This window comes from Alligator mississippiensis, chromosome 13 (genome assembly GCF_030867095.1).
Source record: "Alligator mississippiensis isolate rAllMis1 chromosome 13, rAllMis1, whole genome shotgun sequence".
NCBI classification, from domain to species: Eukaryota; Metazoa; Chordata; order Crocodylia; family Alligatoridae; genus Alligator; species Alligator mississippiensis.
Window position 1 is genome coordinate 25,124,365 of NC_081836.1, and position 16,352 is coordinate 25,140,716.

The 16,352-nt window shown below is 52.3% G+C and overlaps 1 protein-coding gene across 3 annotated transcripts in view; it reads right to left on the bottom strand.

Annotated features, from left to right (window-relative positions):
* The window catches only part of LOC102574404 (mitochondrial import inner membrane translocase subunit TIM16), a 217,098-nt gene that overhangs the window by 121,658 nt on the left and 79,088 nt on the right, over positions 1-16,352 (bottom strand). For all 3 annotated transcript variants that reach the window (XR_009456313.1, XR_009456312.1, XM_059716485.1), the window contains 2 exons: positions 10,980-11,066; positions 7,671-7,753 (listed from right to left, as the gene is read on the bottom strand). Coding sequence is in view for 1 of the 3 variants with exons in the window: in XM_059716485.1 (XP_059572468.1) it covers positions 7,671-7,753; positions 10,980-11,066 (170 nt within the window). In the remaining 2 variants the exon portion in view is untranslated. The remainder of the gene's footprint in view (positions 1-7,670; positions 7,754-10,979; positions 11,067-16,352) is intronic.

Sequence of the window (16,352 nt, forward strand, 5' to 3'; positions counted from 1 at the left end):
GATTCAAACAACCTGATCACCACCAATGGCTCCCTACATGGATGGAGCTTGGTGACTCTAGGCTTGTCCCAGGGAGAAAGGAAATGGCACAGCCGGTATGACCCAACCCCTCAGTGCCCAAGAACTTAGTGGGAATAGCTGATACCTCACAAAAGGGAAAACCTGCCCTCCATCCTTGCCACACCTGCACTGTAGAGAGAGGACTCCACCTGCAGGCTGTGAATTCAGGCTCACTCTGAAAGGACTCGGTTCTGCAGCAATCCAGATGGATCCCTGAGATGCTAGAGGCAGGCACAATTCCCACACACACCCTGAAATCCACTCCTGCTCTCTGGTCCAGAGGCCTGTTGACACTGCTCAAGACAAAGCAATCTGAATCCAGAGAGTGTCCCCGTTTGCCCCCCAACCTGCTCCTCAGCAGAACAAATGCTCTGAAACCCAGCGCCTCTCAGCACTTCATTAGCTAGAGGCCCCAATTGACAACGTTACCCTGGGAACAGGCAGGCAGGCTCTTGATCTGAACTCCAGCAAGCTGCATGTATGAGAGTGAGGCCCTCCTAGCAACCTCACTGCAAATGCAGCAGCAGAAGACAGAGACGGGAGGGATATACTGTACAGCGGTAAAAGCTATGGCCCAGCTGAGCCCCTCTCAGGGGGGCTGGTTCATCTGACAGAGTTATTCATTACAGGCAGCACCAACTTCCTGTCACCTGAGTTTGAGCCACACTCACAGCATGGCTAGTTCAATATTCAGCCAAGAGCACAGAGTTCCATGTGGATGACTGACCTCTCCTCTTTTTCTAGGAAGGGATGTGGCAGGCCCAGTCTGCAATCCTGCTCAGCAGGACTCAAGATGCTGAAGCATCACAGGCAAACTCCAACGAGGGGGAGCTGGAGAAGCTGTCATGTATCGCAAAGTGGGCTCAGGACTGTGGCACTCTGTGCCACTCCCACAAGAGACACCTTCCTGGACTGCCAAGCTCCCCGCTTCAGTATTCACCAACTGGGGCGAGAGCTTCTTCTAGTGCTCTACCAATTATAGATTTCATACATTTCATAGATTTTAGGGTCAGCAGGGACCTATTAGATCATCGAGTCCAACCCCCTGCCCTGGGCAGAAAAGAGTGCTGGGGTCAGATGACCCCAGCCAGGTGTTTGTCTAATCTCCTCTTAAATACCTCCAAGGAAGGAGACAGCACCACCTCCCTTGGAAGCATATTCCATATGCATATTCCATATGCAGATGACACAAAGCTATGGGGAGATGTGGACATGCCGGAGGGCAGGGAACAGCTGCAGGCAGACCTGGATAGGTTGGACAAGTGGGCAGAAAACAACAGGATGCAGTTCAACAAGGAGAAATGCAAAGTGCTGCACCTAGGGAGGAAAAATGTCCAGCACACCTACAGCCTAGGGAATGACCTGCTGGGTGGCACAGAGGTGGAAAGGGATCTTGGAGTCCTAGTGGACTCCAAGATGAACATGAGCCGGCAGTGTAACGAAGCCATCAAAAAAGCCAATGGCACTTTATCGTGCATCAGCAGATGCATGATGAATAGGTCCAAGGAGGTGATACTTCCCCTCTATCGGGTGCTGGTCAGACCGCAGTTGGAGTACTGCGTGCAATTCTGGGCGCCGCACTTCAAGAAGGATGCAGATAACCTGGAGAGGGTCCAGAGAAGGGCAACTCGTATCGTTAAGGGCCTGCAGACCAAGCCCTACGAGGAGAGACTAGAGAAACTGGACCTTTTCAGCCTCTGCAAGAGAAGGTTGAGAGGCGACCTTGTGGCTGCCTTTAAGTTCATCACAGGGGCACAGAAAGGAATTGGTGAGGCTTTACTCACCAAGGCGCCCCTGGGAGTTACAAGAAATAATGGCCACAAGCTAGCAGAGAGCAGATTTAGACTAGACTTTAGGAAGAACTTCTTCACAATTAGAGTGGCCAAGGTCTGGAATGGGCTCCCAAGGGAGGTGGTGCTCTCCCCTACCCTGGGGGTCTTCAAGAGGAGGTTAGATAAGCATCTAGCTGGGGTCATCTAGACCCAGCACTCTTTCCTGCTTATGCAGGGGGTTGGACTCGATTATCTATGGAGGTCCCTTCCGACCCTAACATCTATGAATATTTTGGCAACCACAATCGGCTCTAGAAGCTTTCACCTGCCCCCTCACACAGCCCATGGCTGCCCCCATCTGACTGTCAGCAACTCTAAGTTACAACCTGGAAATGATTCAGGGCAAACACGAGGCAGGGGCCTGGACAGAGCATGGCTGGGCTGAGCTCATTGATCCAAGCACAAAATGGTCCCTGCACAGATGAACTGAACCTGCAACCTCCATTTTCCCAGCCCCTCAGGGCTCCTGATCAGCACTAGCTGTGGACCTGTCACAGATGAATGCCCCTTAATGTCAACCTACACAGACAGACCTGGACACAGCATTCCTGCTGGACCTTTACACCACCTCTGCCAGCCACTGAGAGAAATCAGATCACCCCCAAGCCCCACTCTGCCACCCAAGACTGATCAGGAGAAGCACTCTCAGGCAAGCTTTACAAAGGAAACCAGCTGCTTTTACATGAATATAGTGTAGTGAGACACAAATATTCAACTTGCTGGTCGCCAGCTGACTCACCTGAAGAACTCAAAGCCACCCCTGGCTGCTACCAGGTACACTGCATACCTGGATTAGGGAGGAGGATTCCTTTGGACCGGAAGGAAGATGGACATTTTATAAGGAACCATCCAGTCACAGCATCCCCAAACTCCTCTGACCTAATCCACAACCCCTTGCTGTTCTGGTCTGTCCTTGGGCAGAGAATGAGGACTGACTGAAATGCAGAGAGCTCTGCAATATGGACACCTCAGCACCAGGCCACACACTAAATCCCAGTGCCCTAGCAACTGCAACACAACCAGCAGCTGGGTTCCCTGAAGGCAAAGTCTGTGTGGCATTTACACCAGGTGCCTTCGCCCCATCATCACAGAACTCCCTGCTCCTGCTCCTTCCAGGCCAGAGGAAACCTTCCCCCACTCCTGGGAAGTTTCTGCAGCACCCTACTGAAAGCAACTAGCACTAGGTCTGCTCCACACTCAGGCAGAAGCACTAAAGCAGCTTTCCCAGGGCACCCAGATGCTACACTCACTCCAAAGACATTTTAGCCAGAAGCTTTCCAACAGGAGAGAAATGCCCCTCTCACTCCCAAAAAAACCCTTTTGCTTTTCACATCAGCAAATAAGGAGCCAAAAACCCCTGCACGCTTGGCCATTTTTGAGAAGTTTAGAGGCAGAGCGAGGTGGGGAGGAAGGAATGGAATTTTGACTTAAAACAATATTCCAGTCTGACTGCATTACTTTCTAAAAAAAGCTCCCCCCCCTCTCTTTTATGGAGTGTGCCTTCCCCAAGGAGGCAGCCCCCTGGCTCACCCTTCCTAATCAGCTCCCCCTTTGACCTCTTAAGTGTGCCTCACTCCCCCCTTTATTTTTCTTTTATCATGTCTGATTTCAGTACAATTGCAACCTTGTGAAATCCTGAAGTGACAGGCAGATAAGAGACACACACACACACAGACTGCCAGTCACATTCCTCAAGAGCAGATAAAGCCCAGCAGCCAAAATAATTCCAGCCTGCAAAAACAGAGCTGAGAAGCAGGAAGGCACTTCTGGATCTAATTTAGAAGGCTGATTCCAGCCCGCCTCTCAGCTGCCTTCCCCAGCAAGCCCTGTGTGTGCACAGTAATGGGGCAGTAGGAAGGAGCAGGGATGGGGGCTGTGTACCTAACAAACTGGATCCTTTATATGGTGCAGCCAGAAGTATCTGACTGAGGATCATGGACCCAGAGTGGTTTTAAACAGACTTAAAGAGGAATTGTGTGGGCGCAGAGGCAGGAGGCCCTGATGTCAGCACTGCGACACAGGCAGCCACAGCACAGTCAGACTTCTTTATGCTACTGTGTATTTCTACTAATAAAGCCCAGGACATCTCACAGCAACAGGAGCACCTGGAACTCTCTTTATAGGGAACTGCATTCCCAGCAAGGCATCATGCTTTTCACTGCTCAGGCATCGCTGTGCTATGACAGAAGCCAGCATACATAGCAAGGAGACCCCCCGCCCTCCCAAGAGGGGTTGCTGCAGAGCCACCTCTGCAGGACTCTGGTACACCATCATACTGGTTCCCAGGTGCTGGGAGACGTCATTGTTTCCAGCCACAGACCACGGTCCCCTACTCCCTAGGGTCTGGGAAGGTCTGTGAGGGGTGTGAGCTGAGCTGACAGCTCCCACTATTCTTAGCTTCACCTGTCCCCATTCAGCTTCCTAACAGCCTGAGTGGGTAGCTAGAAACCAGTGAGCTTGGACTGCCCTTTGGACAGTGCTGCCTTCCTCCCTTTCTGTTGGAGTCACGGATACCTTCAGAGCAGGAGTCACAGCTCCAGGCCCTGCAATGAGGGTCCTTTCAGCGGATCAGATGCGAGCTGGATCAGACGTCAAGAAGGTGCATGTGTACTGCGAACTCAACAGGCAGCATCACCCAACAACTCACTTGCTGTTGGCCCAATGCCTGTGGTAACACCTGTGCCTCCAAGCACTCTTGCAATGACCCATGCTTATGGCTGGTGACAGGGCCTAAATCCAAACATTCTCACCCCTTCTGACAATTCTAGGAAGGTTCTTCCTTTCCTAACTCTGGTCTTTTAACATGGAGCTGCCTCTGCTGTACCCCCGAGGGTGCATGCAGGTGCAAAGAGAAAAGATGCTTCACTGAAGGGACACAAAAAAGGAGGACATGAGATGAGCTGGTAATGCTGCACAGATGGTGGCTCTCACAGGACACCAAGAAGCAAAGCCCCAAGTGCAGGTGAAGTGGTGCTCTCTCCTACCTTGGGGGTCTTCAAGAGGAAACTGGACAGATATTTGGCTGGGGTGTTATGACCCCGCACTTGTTCCTGCCCGGGGCAGGGGGTTGGACCTGATGATCTGCTTAGGTCCCTTCCAACCCTAAGCACTATGAAACTATGAAACCAAATACCTCTCCCATCAGTTGCACTTCCCTCTGGGGTCCAAGTGGATCTGGCACTGCCTTCTCCAGGGATCAGAGTCCAGAAGAGTCTGCTCAAAAATAATTTCTCCCCTCACTTCACCCATTGCTGGGCTGCAAACACACCTCCTCTATGCGTGCTCACTGCGCATCGTACCTGTCATGGCCAGCTGGATGCTCACACCTCACATAAGTGCCTGCTGGGCATCCACCCCAGGTCTGCTGCACTCAAACACCTTAGAAAGGGTAAACTGCTCCCAGCCCCACTTAGCATCTTGCCATTTGCCAGGCAAAGACCACCTTGTTGCAAATGCTGCAGGGGAATCCATACGTGCACTGTACACCACCCTGAGCAGTCTGCAGCAGTGTGGGGCAGAGGAAGGTGCAAGCTTATGCCTTGGGAGCCCTGGCAGTAAGTGAGCACCAGGAAACTCACCCGGACAAGGGAGAGAGGTGCCCTAGCCCCACACAATTGCTCCATTCCAAGTACAGAGCAGGGGAATGCACACTCCTCTTGTCCACAGCCAGGGGATATGGAAGGGCAGTACAGAGCGACAATGTGAGGGAAGAGCTATGAGGCAGGGAGGAAGCCCTTCCCATTGCCTATTAGGGACAGAGTAGCACTGGCCTCAGAGTAAGGAGAGACAAAGCAACATTTGCAGGGCCAGGAAATCAGGGACATTTCTGAGACAGGCCTTGTCAGGTCAGGCTCACAGCTCAGGTGCTGCATTCATATGGTAAGAACTAAAATAACAGGACAGGCAGCTCGTAAAGGCCATGGGAGGCCAACATGAACCCAGCTGCACTGGCACTTCCTGATAGCCTGTGAACTCCAGGGAGTGCCGGGACTGCACAGAAAGGGAAAACAACCACCTCCACTCCAGGCCCCGGTCCATGGGCAGCAGGACAACCTCCCCCAGTGCACTCAGGCTTAACTTGCAGGCACAGCCTGGACTCTCTTCCAAGGTGGGGCCTCCTCTCACCCCTACCTCCACACCTACAGAAGAGCTGGCTGCTCCTTTGCTGGCTATTTTCAGAAAGCCCATAAATCCTGTCCAAGCTCTCGGGGGGCAGTGTGGGAGAGTTTAGACCAGGTTTACCAAAGCGTTACTCACCCCTGGGGCCCTGATCGTGCCGTGTACACAAGAGCTGCCTTCACAGCTTATTTAGAAGGGGCACTGACCCATTAAGGCCAGGGAAGTTCCTTTTCCAACTACCCAGGAGGCCCACAATGAAAGCGTCTCATCACCAGCCAAAGCCCCGGGTTTATGCAGTGTTAGCACTACAACCAGGTGACTAGACCCAAGAGCTGAGGGGACAGTTGTGAGAGGATTTGGGGAAAGGATTGCTCAGGGCAGCATAGAGAAGGCCCCTACCAAGGGACTCTCCCTATTCCAGAATGTCCAACTCCTTGCAATTCCCAGGCATTACACACTCCTCCATCACCTCCCCCTTGCACAGGGCTCTTCCACGGGCACCCTGAAGGGCACGAGTGACCTATGACCACAGCAAAGGGTGCCTCTGTCCTCCCACAGACCCAACACAGGGCCAAGGGGCCAGGAAAGGGAGCCAGGAATCAGCAAGGAACTCATCTCCACCACACCCAACAAGACCTTGCCTAGGAGTCCTTTGTAAGCCAATGGATCAGAATGGAAGGTATCATCAACTCTGGAACCCCTGGGGTCTTAACTCTCTATGCTGTTGCAGCCATGTGCTCTTTGAAGACAAGGGCTTGGGCTGGCCAACAGGGAGTCACATGCAGGGCCAGAGTCCTGAGCAACTTGGCTCAGACCCATCATGGAACTGGGCTGAGTCCTGAGGAATTTTCCACCCAAGGAGATTTCAGAAGGCAAACCCTGCCCCATACTGCTCCCTCCCACTGCTGCTAGGGAAGATGACGGAGCCATGGTGTGATAAGACACAGAGCGAGTTACATAGGCCATGCCACTGGAGCAGCCCCACACTGCCCTCCATGCACAGAGGACACAGCACACAACGTTGCTGGTACAGAAGCAGCCCCTCTGGACAGGCAGCTCCCCAATGGCCTGAGTGCCTCTACGACAGCAACACGCAGAGCCAAGAGGTAGCTGGTCTGGCCAGTGGCACTCCAAGTGAAAACTATCAGCCTCAATCCAGCACAGGCATCTTTGCCCTCCAGTGCACCCCCAACTCCCGCAAGATGCTGTGAGCTTTTGAGAAAGGAGAGCAGCCACAGAGATGAAACATTACAGCAAGAGCAGGGACAGGGAAGAGGAAACAGTAGCACCAGCACATTTCAGAGAGGCAGTGAGTGTCTGCTCACACCAAGTTCGGCAACGATAGAGTTAATAAGTTGCTGTGCACAAACTCTCCTGGCAGCCTGCAGCAAGGGGCTCCAGACATGGACACCAGGGAGAGCTGCAGGGCAGTAGCCTGGCACTGGATTGCTGAGAACAACCCTTTCTCAGGGAGTAAACCCCAAAGATCAAGCACTGGAGTGCTGCACTCTGCCATCCTCCACCTGGACAAACATGACCACTCGAAGTCAAGGCTGAACCCACAGCCCAAGAGCCCCTCCCTGGCCAGCCTCCCCAGCCCCAGCCCCAGCCAATGAATGCAGCCTGGGGTTCCCAGGACAAGAGGGGACCCAGACATACCCTGGGGAGCTGTCCAGAGCACAGGAGAGGAGTGAGCCGCTGAACCGCCGTGTATCCCAGAGCTTCACCTCACGCTCCCGCATCTGCAAGGGCACAGAGACACACACATACACCACATGGTTAGAGCCATGCACATTTCCTCAGTGACTTGAGATCACCAATGCAGCCAGCCTGCCACAACATGCATGCAAAGCCAGCCAGGGGCCTTCACTCCACACATCAGCGCTGGGAATGCCACTGTGGCAACCGGACAACCCTGCGAGGGGTGGGCTCATGGGAACACAGCAGGCTAGCTCTGTGTGGGACAAGCAAGGAAAGATTTGGCCTTGGGACATGACCTTGCAAGAGCAGAACACTTACAGGAGATGTTGCCCTGCACTGTGGGGTCTCCCTTCCCCTCAGGCTCATGCAGATGTGTGACAGACATGTGGCTTCTGTGAGCAAAGACAGGGCTGTGTGCACTGGCACCACATCCTGGACACAGTGACATGAAAGGGGGCAGCTTAGGCACACAGCAGCTGACACACAGCCAATGCCCAAATACATGCTCTTCCCCATAGAAGATGGAAGCTCAGCTGCAGGAGCTCACTCCTATAACACTGATGACTGAGTTACCACAGCTTGGGCTTCACATACCATGAGAGAAGAGACTATGCACAGGCAGCAACTGCAGAGGTCTGTCCCTGCCACCTCTGACCCCATGGTGAATGGTTCACACCCTCTGCCACCCGGCCAGGCCACAGCCCTGCCACAAAGACCCAAATTGTCCCCTTCTCCTGTGGCAAGTCCCCAAGAAGCCATGCCCTTGGTCATTCCAAAGAAGCCACTGAGGAAGGCAAAACTGCAAATACGCAACCCTGGTCCACCCTGAGACAAATGCATAGTGAACCCAATGCTTGGGGGAGGCAGGAGGGGGCAGAGTCAGATGCTTGAAAGCAGTCCCCCTCAAAGGAATATGCATATTCTGTTATACCTGGAATAGGCAGTGAAGGGATTGAGCAGCAGCAGGAAGTCATAGACCATCCCCCCAGAATAGGGAACCAGGGGCAGACTGTATTAACAACCATACTGCCTCCACTGCCTACAGGCAGCTCCTAAAAGGGGACCTGATAGTGCACAAGAATCAGGTTTGTCCACAACCTGGACAAGTTGAAGTGAGCAGACATTCAGATACCAAAACTGCCCTCGGAGCTGCTGGGTCTCAGTGCAGCACTTGGGGGCATGGAGTTTGAGTCCCTCTGTCCTACAGGTGCCAAAATTCAAGCCACCTCTTCCTAGACACTCCAGAGGGCAGCTGAGCCTGCTTTTCCCCCCCTACCCAGACTGCCAGGGCTGTCCTGGTCTCACTGCTCACTTGCACTGCATGGTTAAGGTTAGCTATTCCAAATGGAATTTGTTGATTTCCCCAGCCCTGTCCTGCTGCCCCAGGGGACACCGATGTGAGACTACCCTATATGGACACATTTTGATCCCTGTGTGTACAGTGATGTGTCAGCATCTGTCACTCCCCAGGCATAGGCAAGCAGGAGCTCACAGGCGCTGGCACACAGGCTACATGCAGTCATAGCCCAGCACACAGTCCCATGGGCAAACCCTGCCTGGCCGGCTGTGAGAGCATTTGCTCAGATGCAGGGCAGAGTGCAGCTCCTGGAGACAGAGGTGGTCATCTCCTCCTCACTCACTGCTCCCTCCTTCTACGCACCAAGGTCCTGTCTATACTAGTCTCTATCCCAGGGGCAGGCAAAATACGACCCGCGGGCTGCATCCAGCCCGCCAAGCCATTCTAGCCATCCCATGGGGCCCCTAAAAATATTAGTTAATTAATATTTATTTGCTCCTGGCTGCCTGTCAAAGCTGACTGGAGCCAGGGGCAGTAGGACCCAGGGGGAGCCCTCAGCAGAACTGAGCATCCCAGCCCTGCCCCACCCCCAACTATTTCACTCTTCCTGCCTCCACCTGGCTCCCAACTGCATCACCAGACCAGGGAGCATGGAGCCCTACATGCGCGTGCACAGGAAAGGACAGCGCATGTGTGTGTGCATGCATGTGTGTGCGTACGTTCATAGGGTAAGTCCCACATGCACACCCCACCACACACATGCACCCACACCCCGCATTGTGCTGCCATACATGCAGACCCCCACACCCACAACCCCTCATACACCCCAGCCACGCTCCCCCCACACTCTCCCTCCACAAAACCCATATCCACCCACATCCCACAGCCCCCCACAAGCCTATACCCACCCCACCCCCACATGATATACAAGAGTAAGACATCATTTTAAGCTACTGGGCAATCACCTCTGTGTACACTACACAAACGCATCTAAATCAGGACAAAAATATTTTTGGAAATCAAATTAATGAATGCTGTAGATGTTTGCTTTTTAGAATATAATTTGGTATTTTTCTGGTTCTGAGATGACAAAATCCCTTGCTGAAAGGAGTACTTCCGAGGGCAAGAGGAGGGACTTCAGGTGATAAAGGTCAGGGGTTCGGGGGCAGGACTTCTGGTCACAAAATGACGACCAGGGGCGGGACATCTGTCAAGGAGCGGGGCTACCCATGCAGCCCTCGACAGCTTGCCAAAATTCAGTAAGTGGCCCTCCGCCCGAAATAAAAGCCCGCCCCTGCTCTACCCTGAAGTCTCCTACCCTAGTGCTGACAGCAGTGAGGCTCCCCTAGTGGCAGATAGTGAGAGTGCTAATGTGGACATGCCAGAAGCATTGGGCACTACTGTCTAGCTTTGCTCAGAGACCATCACCACAGAGGGCTGAGTTCAAACCCCTCTTTCTCCCCAGCTAAAGAGAGCTCTGGCAGCATCCTGCCATCACAAACAGTAATGCTGTCTGCTCTACATGGGCAATTCTGACACCAAGAGGCAGCTAGAGTGCTCTGATCAGGACTATGCTTACTCTCACAGTGTGGGGAAGAGGTGTCTGCCTCACAGAGGCCCTTTACCAAATGGCCAGCTGCTTTTCAGAGGGGATGGACAGATAGTGAGAGAAGCACTGGGAGATTCTGCCACCCCCTAAGGTGCTGGAGAGGGGTGTCAGTCACTTCAGGAATGCACTAGCATGTCCTCTGGTGCATGCTGTACCCAACCCCAAGTGTGACGTTATGAAAGCTGCTCATCACCCAATAGCCATCAGGAACTGATGAACTGTGCACACTACCAGCACAGAGCCAGGGCACAATAGGATCATAGAGAGGTCATCTGCAGTAATAACCCTGAGTAAAGGCTCTGATAATGGACAATGGGCACCCTGATTTCCCGTCAAATGAGAATATGACTGGGCACTGTACCTGGTTGAATCCAACAGAGAGGAGGTAGTCACTGGCATCCATCCAGATCAGCCTGGAATCCTTGTTGTTCTCATGTCCCTGCACACTCTGAAAGACAGAGGATACAATGGTTACTATTGCTGCAGCAGGAGGGGTGCGTGCCCCACAGAGCTTATGTTTTGCAGGTGGCTGCCTCTAAAGAACAGCTACAAATGGCAGCAAAGGTGCAGATTGTTTGTTCTGGGGACCAGCTCAAGACAACAGAATCAGGCTGCACTGCTACATCAGGGAAATCAACTGGCTAAATCTATGCCTCAGAAACACCCACGACCTCCAAGTCAGTAAACCATTCTGGGCATGATGTACAAAAAACAAGAGACATCATCAGATTCCCCCCAAGATGGCAAGGCTGGCCCCAGAGGCCAGCAGGAGGATAAGCACTAACAAGTAAATGAGTCTGACTTTGATATGTGGAAGGGAATTCCACTGTCACTTTTCCAGGAAGCAGAGTCTCAGCCCACGGCCAAAGTAAGGGAAAGATTAACTCAGTCAAATGCAATTATCACCATAACAGCAGCAGAGAAAATTGCAAGACATACAAGTGAGAAGTGAGGTAGGGAAAGCCCCATTTCTATAAGCACTGCTGTGCGCACCATCAACGCTATTTATGGGCTGGGAGATGTGGGTCTGGGAAGAGGAACGTGCAGGGAGGAAGCCATTCCAAGCTGACAGTGAAGTCACACAGCTGTGCAGCCACCAGCAAGATTTGCTCTGGCCAAAGCAACTCTTCCCCAAAACAGCAGCCAGGTAGAGGAGCTTGCTTCATTGAGACCCTTCAAATGGTCTCTTATTCAAAGTCAAACAAAAAGGCATCTACAATCATGCAACAGCAAAATGCAAGAGCAGAAGCTGCCAAAACACCACAAGCCCCAAGAAGGGAGATCTGAGCATAGGACAGTCAGGGATCCCCAAGTTTCAGTCTGGACTTGCTGTAGCTTAGAGTAAATCCTTTGTCCTTTCTGTCCATTTTTCCATCTCATAAATGATGCTGTTCTCTGGTTTCTAGCCATGCTGAGGGTTAGCGCTTGCACAATGATTTAATGATGAAAAGCTCATTTGAAAAAGCCTGATTCTGCTCTGGAAAGTAAGTAAAAGCACCCTCACCCACACTCTGCTTGTGCTCTGAGATGCATTCGCTGACTGAGATGCATCGTTTCAGCTCTTTCTCCCTGCAAACCTGTCTCTGGGGGAGGGAGGGATGTGAAGCCTCCACCCTTCTGGTCCGGCACAGTCATCTGTTGAGCCCCAGAACATGACAGGTGAATGGACTCATAGATACCAGAAGCCTTCAGACTCCCTTACTGGGAGTAGCAGGCCAGGAAGAAGGGTCCCCACTTGATTCCCTAAGCTAGGCTGAGCTTGCTGTGACTGCAGGTAGAAATATATCAACTCTTGTTTCCAATACACTGAGCACATCTGATACAGAAGCACTGAGAAAGTCCCTGGCCGCCATTCTCCAATGTCGCTTTCTAGAGGAAGGGCAAAGGATTAGCTATAATTAACTAGCTAGCTTCTGGCTGGCTGCCATGCGTCAGATGGTCCCCAGATGGGTCCTGTGGTTATCAGCATCCCAAGGGAGCCCATCATCTGGTGCCTGCCCCTGTTACGCACGAGAGGCCAGAACCACCACCTCCCTCTCATTTGTAAAGTTTCCATTTAAAAAAAGCCAATGAATTTACGTTTTAGACGTGTCACAGAACAGCAGAGGCCTCTGTCAGAACTAAACAGGGAAGGGCACTTCACATATGCCACAGTTCAGAAAAGCTCAGCCCAGCTGTGCTTGCTCCCTGGGAGCCCCCATTAGTAATTAGCTCAAGAGCCTGATGGGCAGACCCTTGTTACTGCAAATGGCCAGAAAGCATATGCTGCAAACCAGAGGCTACCCAATGCTACTAGCTAGCAGGCAACCCACTGCATGCTGGGCCTGTCAGCTCTCAAAAGCAGCCCGCATCAGGCTGAAAATGCAGTCAGAACAGGGTGTGCAATTCACCTATAAGTGCTCCTGCCTGAGCCCCCGCCTGAGCACAATGCTCGTTCCAAAGACCAGGGTGCTACTTGGTGATGCCATGGATGCAGCTCAGAACAGAGGTCACCACTGTCTGTGCTCAGAAGAGACACCAAACCAACTCTTTCTGCAGATGGAGAGGTGCTAATGGTCCCACCCTGGAGAAATTCCTACATGGGAAGTGAACGCAGTCACCTCAAAAGCCTCCAAGATTCCAGAGGGACAGAGCCCACCTGGTGCTACCTGTGTTGAGAAATAGCCCTATCTACCCAAAAGATGCTTTCTCAGCACAGCCAACACCAGGGCAGCTCCCACGGACAACTTGGCAGCAGGAAACTTACACCAGGCCGAACCAGTCTGCCCCCAGCAGAGTGACTTTTCGTGTGGTTAGATGTGCATACAGCAGTAACACAGGGCACCGGAGGATGCTAACACCAGTGAGAAATGTAGACACATCCTACGCACAGACACAGAGAGGCAACACTCATGCAGGGAATCAGCATGAGCAAGGACAGAACACTGGCAGCCAGCTTGCTGTGCCTGGGCAGCCCCATTTCTTTCAGCAGCTGCCTCTGCCCCGTCAGTGGGAAGCTGGTGATACCAGCTGTGGACTCAGCTCAAAGAGATGGCAGGGCGGAGCTTTTACTCTGTTCTTTTTATCCCAAAGGGACTTTTTAAGAGATATCATTGCTAAAAGGGAACAAAGAGCCTGAAAATGCAGCATAAAGTCTCTGGTGAAGCACAAAACTGGACAGCTCCATGGCTTTATCCCTCCACTCCCCCAATGTGGGAAAGCACTGTTCCAGACCAGCAGCTCTGCACACTCCTGCCGTCGGGGCTTGAATACAAGGAGTACTGTCTCCCTAGTGCAAAAAGGCCCCTGCTGGCTTTTGAATGTCACAATGGGCCATCCGTGCCAGCCTCCAATGGCCTCAACATGCAGGGTGCCACACGCCAATGCTGCAGCATCATAGGAAAGTGCACCAGGCAGCACTCAGAGAAGGGAGAGATCACTGAGCATGGAGACCCTGTAAATCCACAGGTGGGAAGATGAGGCCATGCTGGCCAGGGAAAGCCAGAGTTCTGCTCCATTCCGAGCCCAAAAGGCTGTTTAGTAGCAGTTTAAACACGCTTAGAGCAAATGGGCGTGCAGCACCCCCACTCAGCAGCATGGCCAGGGCAGGGACAGGAGAAACTCAGACCTGTCTGGGACTGTCCTAGACACTTACTGAATACAATGCATCTCACATTGCACTGGTCATGGGGACTAGCCCCCTCCACTGCATGCAGTGTCAGAGCCCCCTTCATCAACTGACCAAAGGCCATCTCATAACAAGGTACATTTTGTGCCCACTGCTGCCAGGAGATGACTGCGCCAGAGCCTGCAGAGCTACACAGAGCTCTGCCCAAGCCAGCCTTGGTGGCATTGCCTGGGGGCTTGCAGAGAGAAGCAACTGCATTACCATGAGAATCACCCCATCACTCTTCCCAAATGAGGCACAACAATCAACGGCTGAAGTTGGCTCTCACTACTGATGCTGCCAGCCCATGCCCTGAGTCCTGTGACCCACCTAGTCACCTCTTCTTAGCAAAGTTGGACATTTCCATCCCAACCACAGCTGCTTCTTCTGACAGGGGGGCTCCAGCTTCAATATAGTGCTGCCACTTGCCCAGACAGCTGAAACATGGGTAGCCCATGCTAATTCATTTGCTGTTGCTGTGCAGGGCCCATAGTGGTAGCTCTCAGCCTGGGGGGTGCACATCCAATCTACTCCAGTCATTTTTCAGGATTGCTCTAAACCAGGGCTTGGCAATATCTTGGAGAGGGGGAGCACTTTAACACAGATTAATTCAGAGCACAGGCTGCTTCTGTCCTGCACGACCACAGCCACAGTCAATGCTTCCCCTCCCCGTGTTGCTGCTTCTCCCCACTGCTGTGTTATCAGAGTCCCCCAGAGAAGCCCCCTGGAGCTGAAACACCATAGAAGCCCCCTGTCTCTGTGAGCCAAATGCAGGCAATTGGGAAACTTCGTTTTGAGAAGCTACCTTGAGCTCCACAATGCTGTGTAAAGAGCAGTGAATTCAAGTACTGTAAGAGCAAGGCTGGCAGGAGGGTCTGGTGTTAGATTACACTGCAGGAGGCATACCTAATACAAGTACTCCTCACTTAGCATCATCCCTGTTAATGTTGTTTCATTATGATGTTGCAGATCTATTAGAGAACATACTCATAGTACCTTGAGTAAGAGGCACTGTAAGTCAGTTAAAAATCTTGCTCACTCCCCCCCCCACCCTTAGAATATTCTCAGCTGAGAGAACCACAGCTGGACTGTCAGTGGGGGGGAGGAAATGCCCTGCCACTCCCCAAGGGCTATACCCATGCTCTGAGAGCTATGAGTATGTTCAAGTCGCACAATGTTCAGTTATAACGTTGTTTGGCCGCCACCAGCTAGTAGGTAACTACTGTGACATAATTGGATTTGCTTAACATTGTTTCGCTTGAAGTCGCATTTTTCAAGAACGTAACGACGACTTTAAGCAAGGAGTATCTGTACATGGTGGCTGGTATTACAGCTGGGCCTTGCTCCCTGTCTTCTATCTCCAGATGGTGCTCAACATACATGGCCAGGACTCAGCCAGGGCCCTGGGGGACTGGCAGGGGAGAGGAGGAGGAGGAGGAGGAGGAGGGCATTCCCCCCCCCCCAGCAGTCCAGCTGTGGTTCTCTCAACCAAGAATATTCGCGTGCGCGGGGGAGGGGGACCCAAGATTTTTAACTTACTTGCAGTGCCTCTTATTCAAGGTGCTGTCAACAGCAAGCTAAGGACAGGTTTCCCTGAAGCACAGCTAGAATGGAGCCTGCCTGTTGGCCAGATCTGCCCCCTGGGATAGCAATATTAGAGAGACCGGGCAAGCTGTGAGGATGGAAACATTTCAAATGAAGTCAAAAGAAAATTAATTTTCGTCATATTTTCCCAAGTGAAAACTCCAAGTTTCCAGTCAAAAATAAGAATATTTCAGTTCTGAAGCAGTGCCATAGTGCTGGGACTGGTGTCTCCTACTCCCACTCTTCTTCAAGCCAGGCTTCCTGTTAGCACAACTCTCCCAGGATGTATCATCTTGGCAAGAGAAAGATGCGCATTATGCCAACTGCAAGGCCTAGTTGCATCTTGGGAAATGGAGTCCAGCTGGGGCTTCCAGCTCACAGATTGCAATGTGAGGCACCAGGGCAGCGTTTCAGAACAGAAACAGCTCATCTCCTGAGCTGCAGGGTTTTCACCAAAAAGTTGAAGCTTCAAGCAGAAAAATGCACTTGTCACAAAAAAATGTC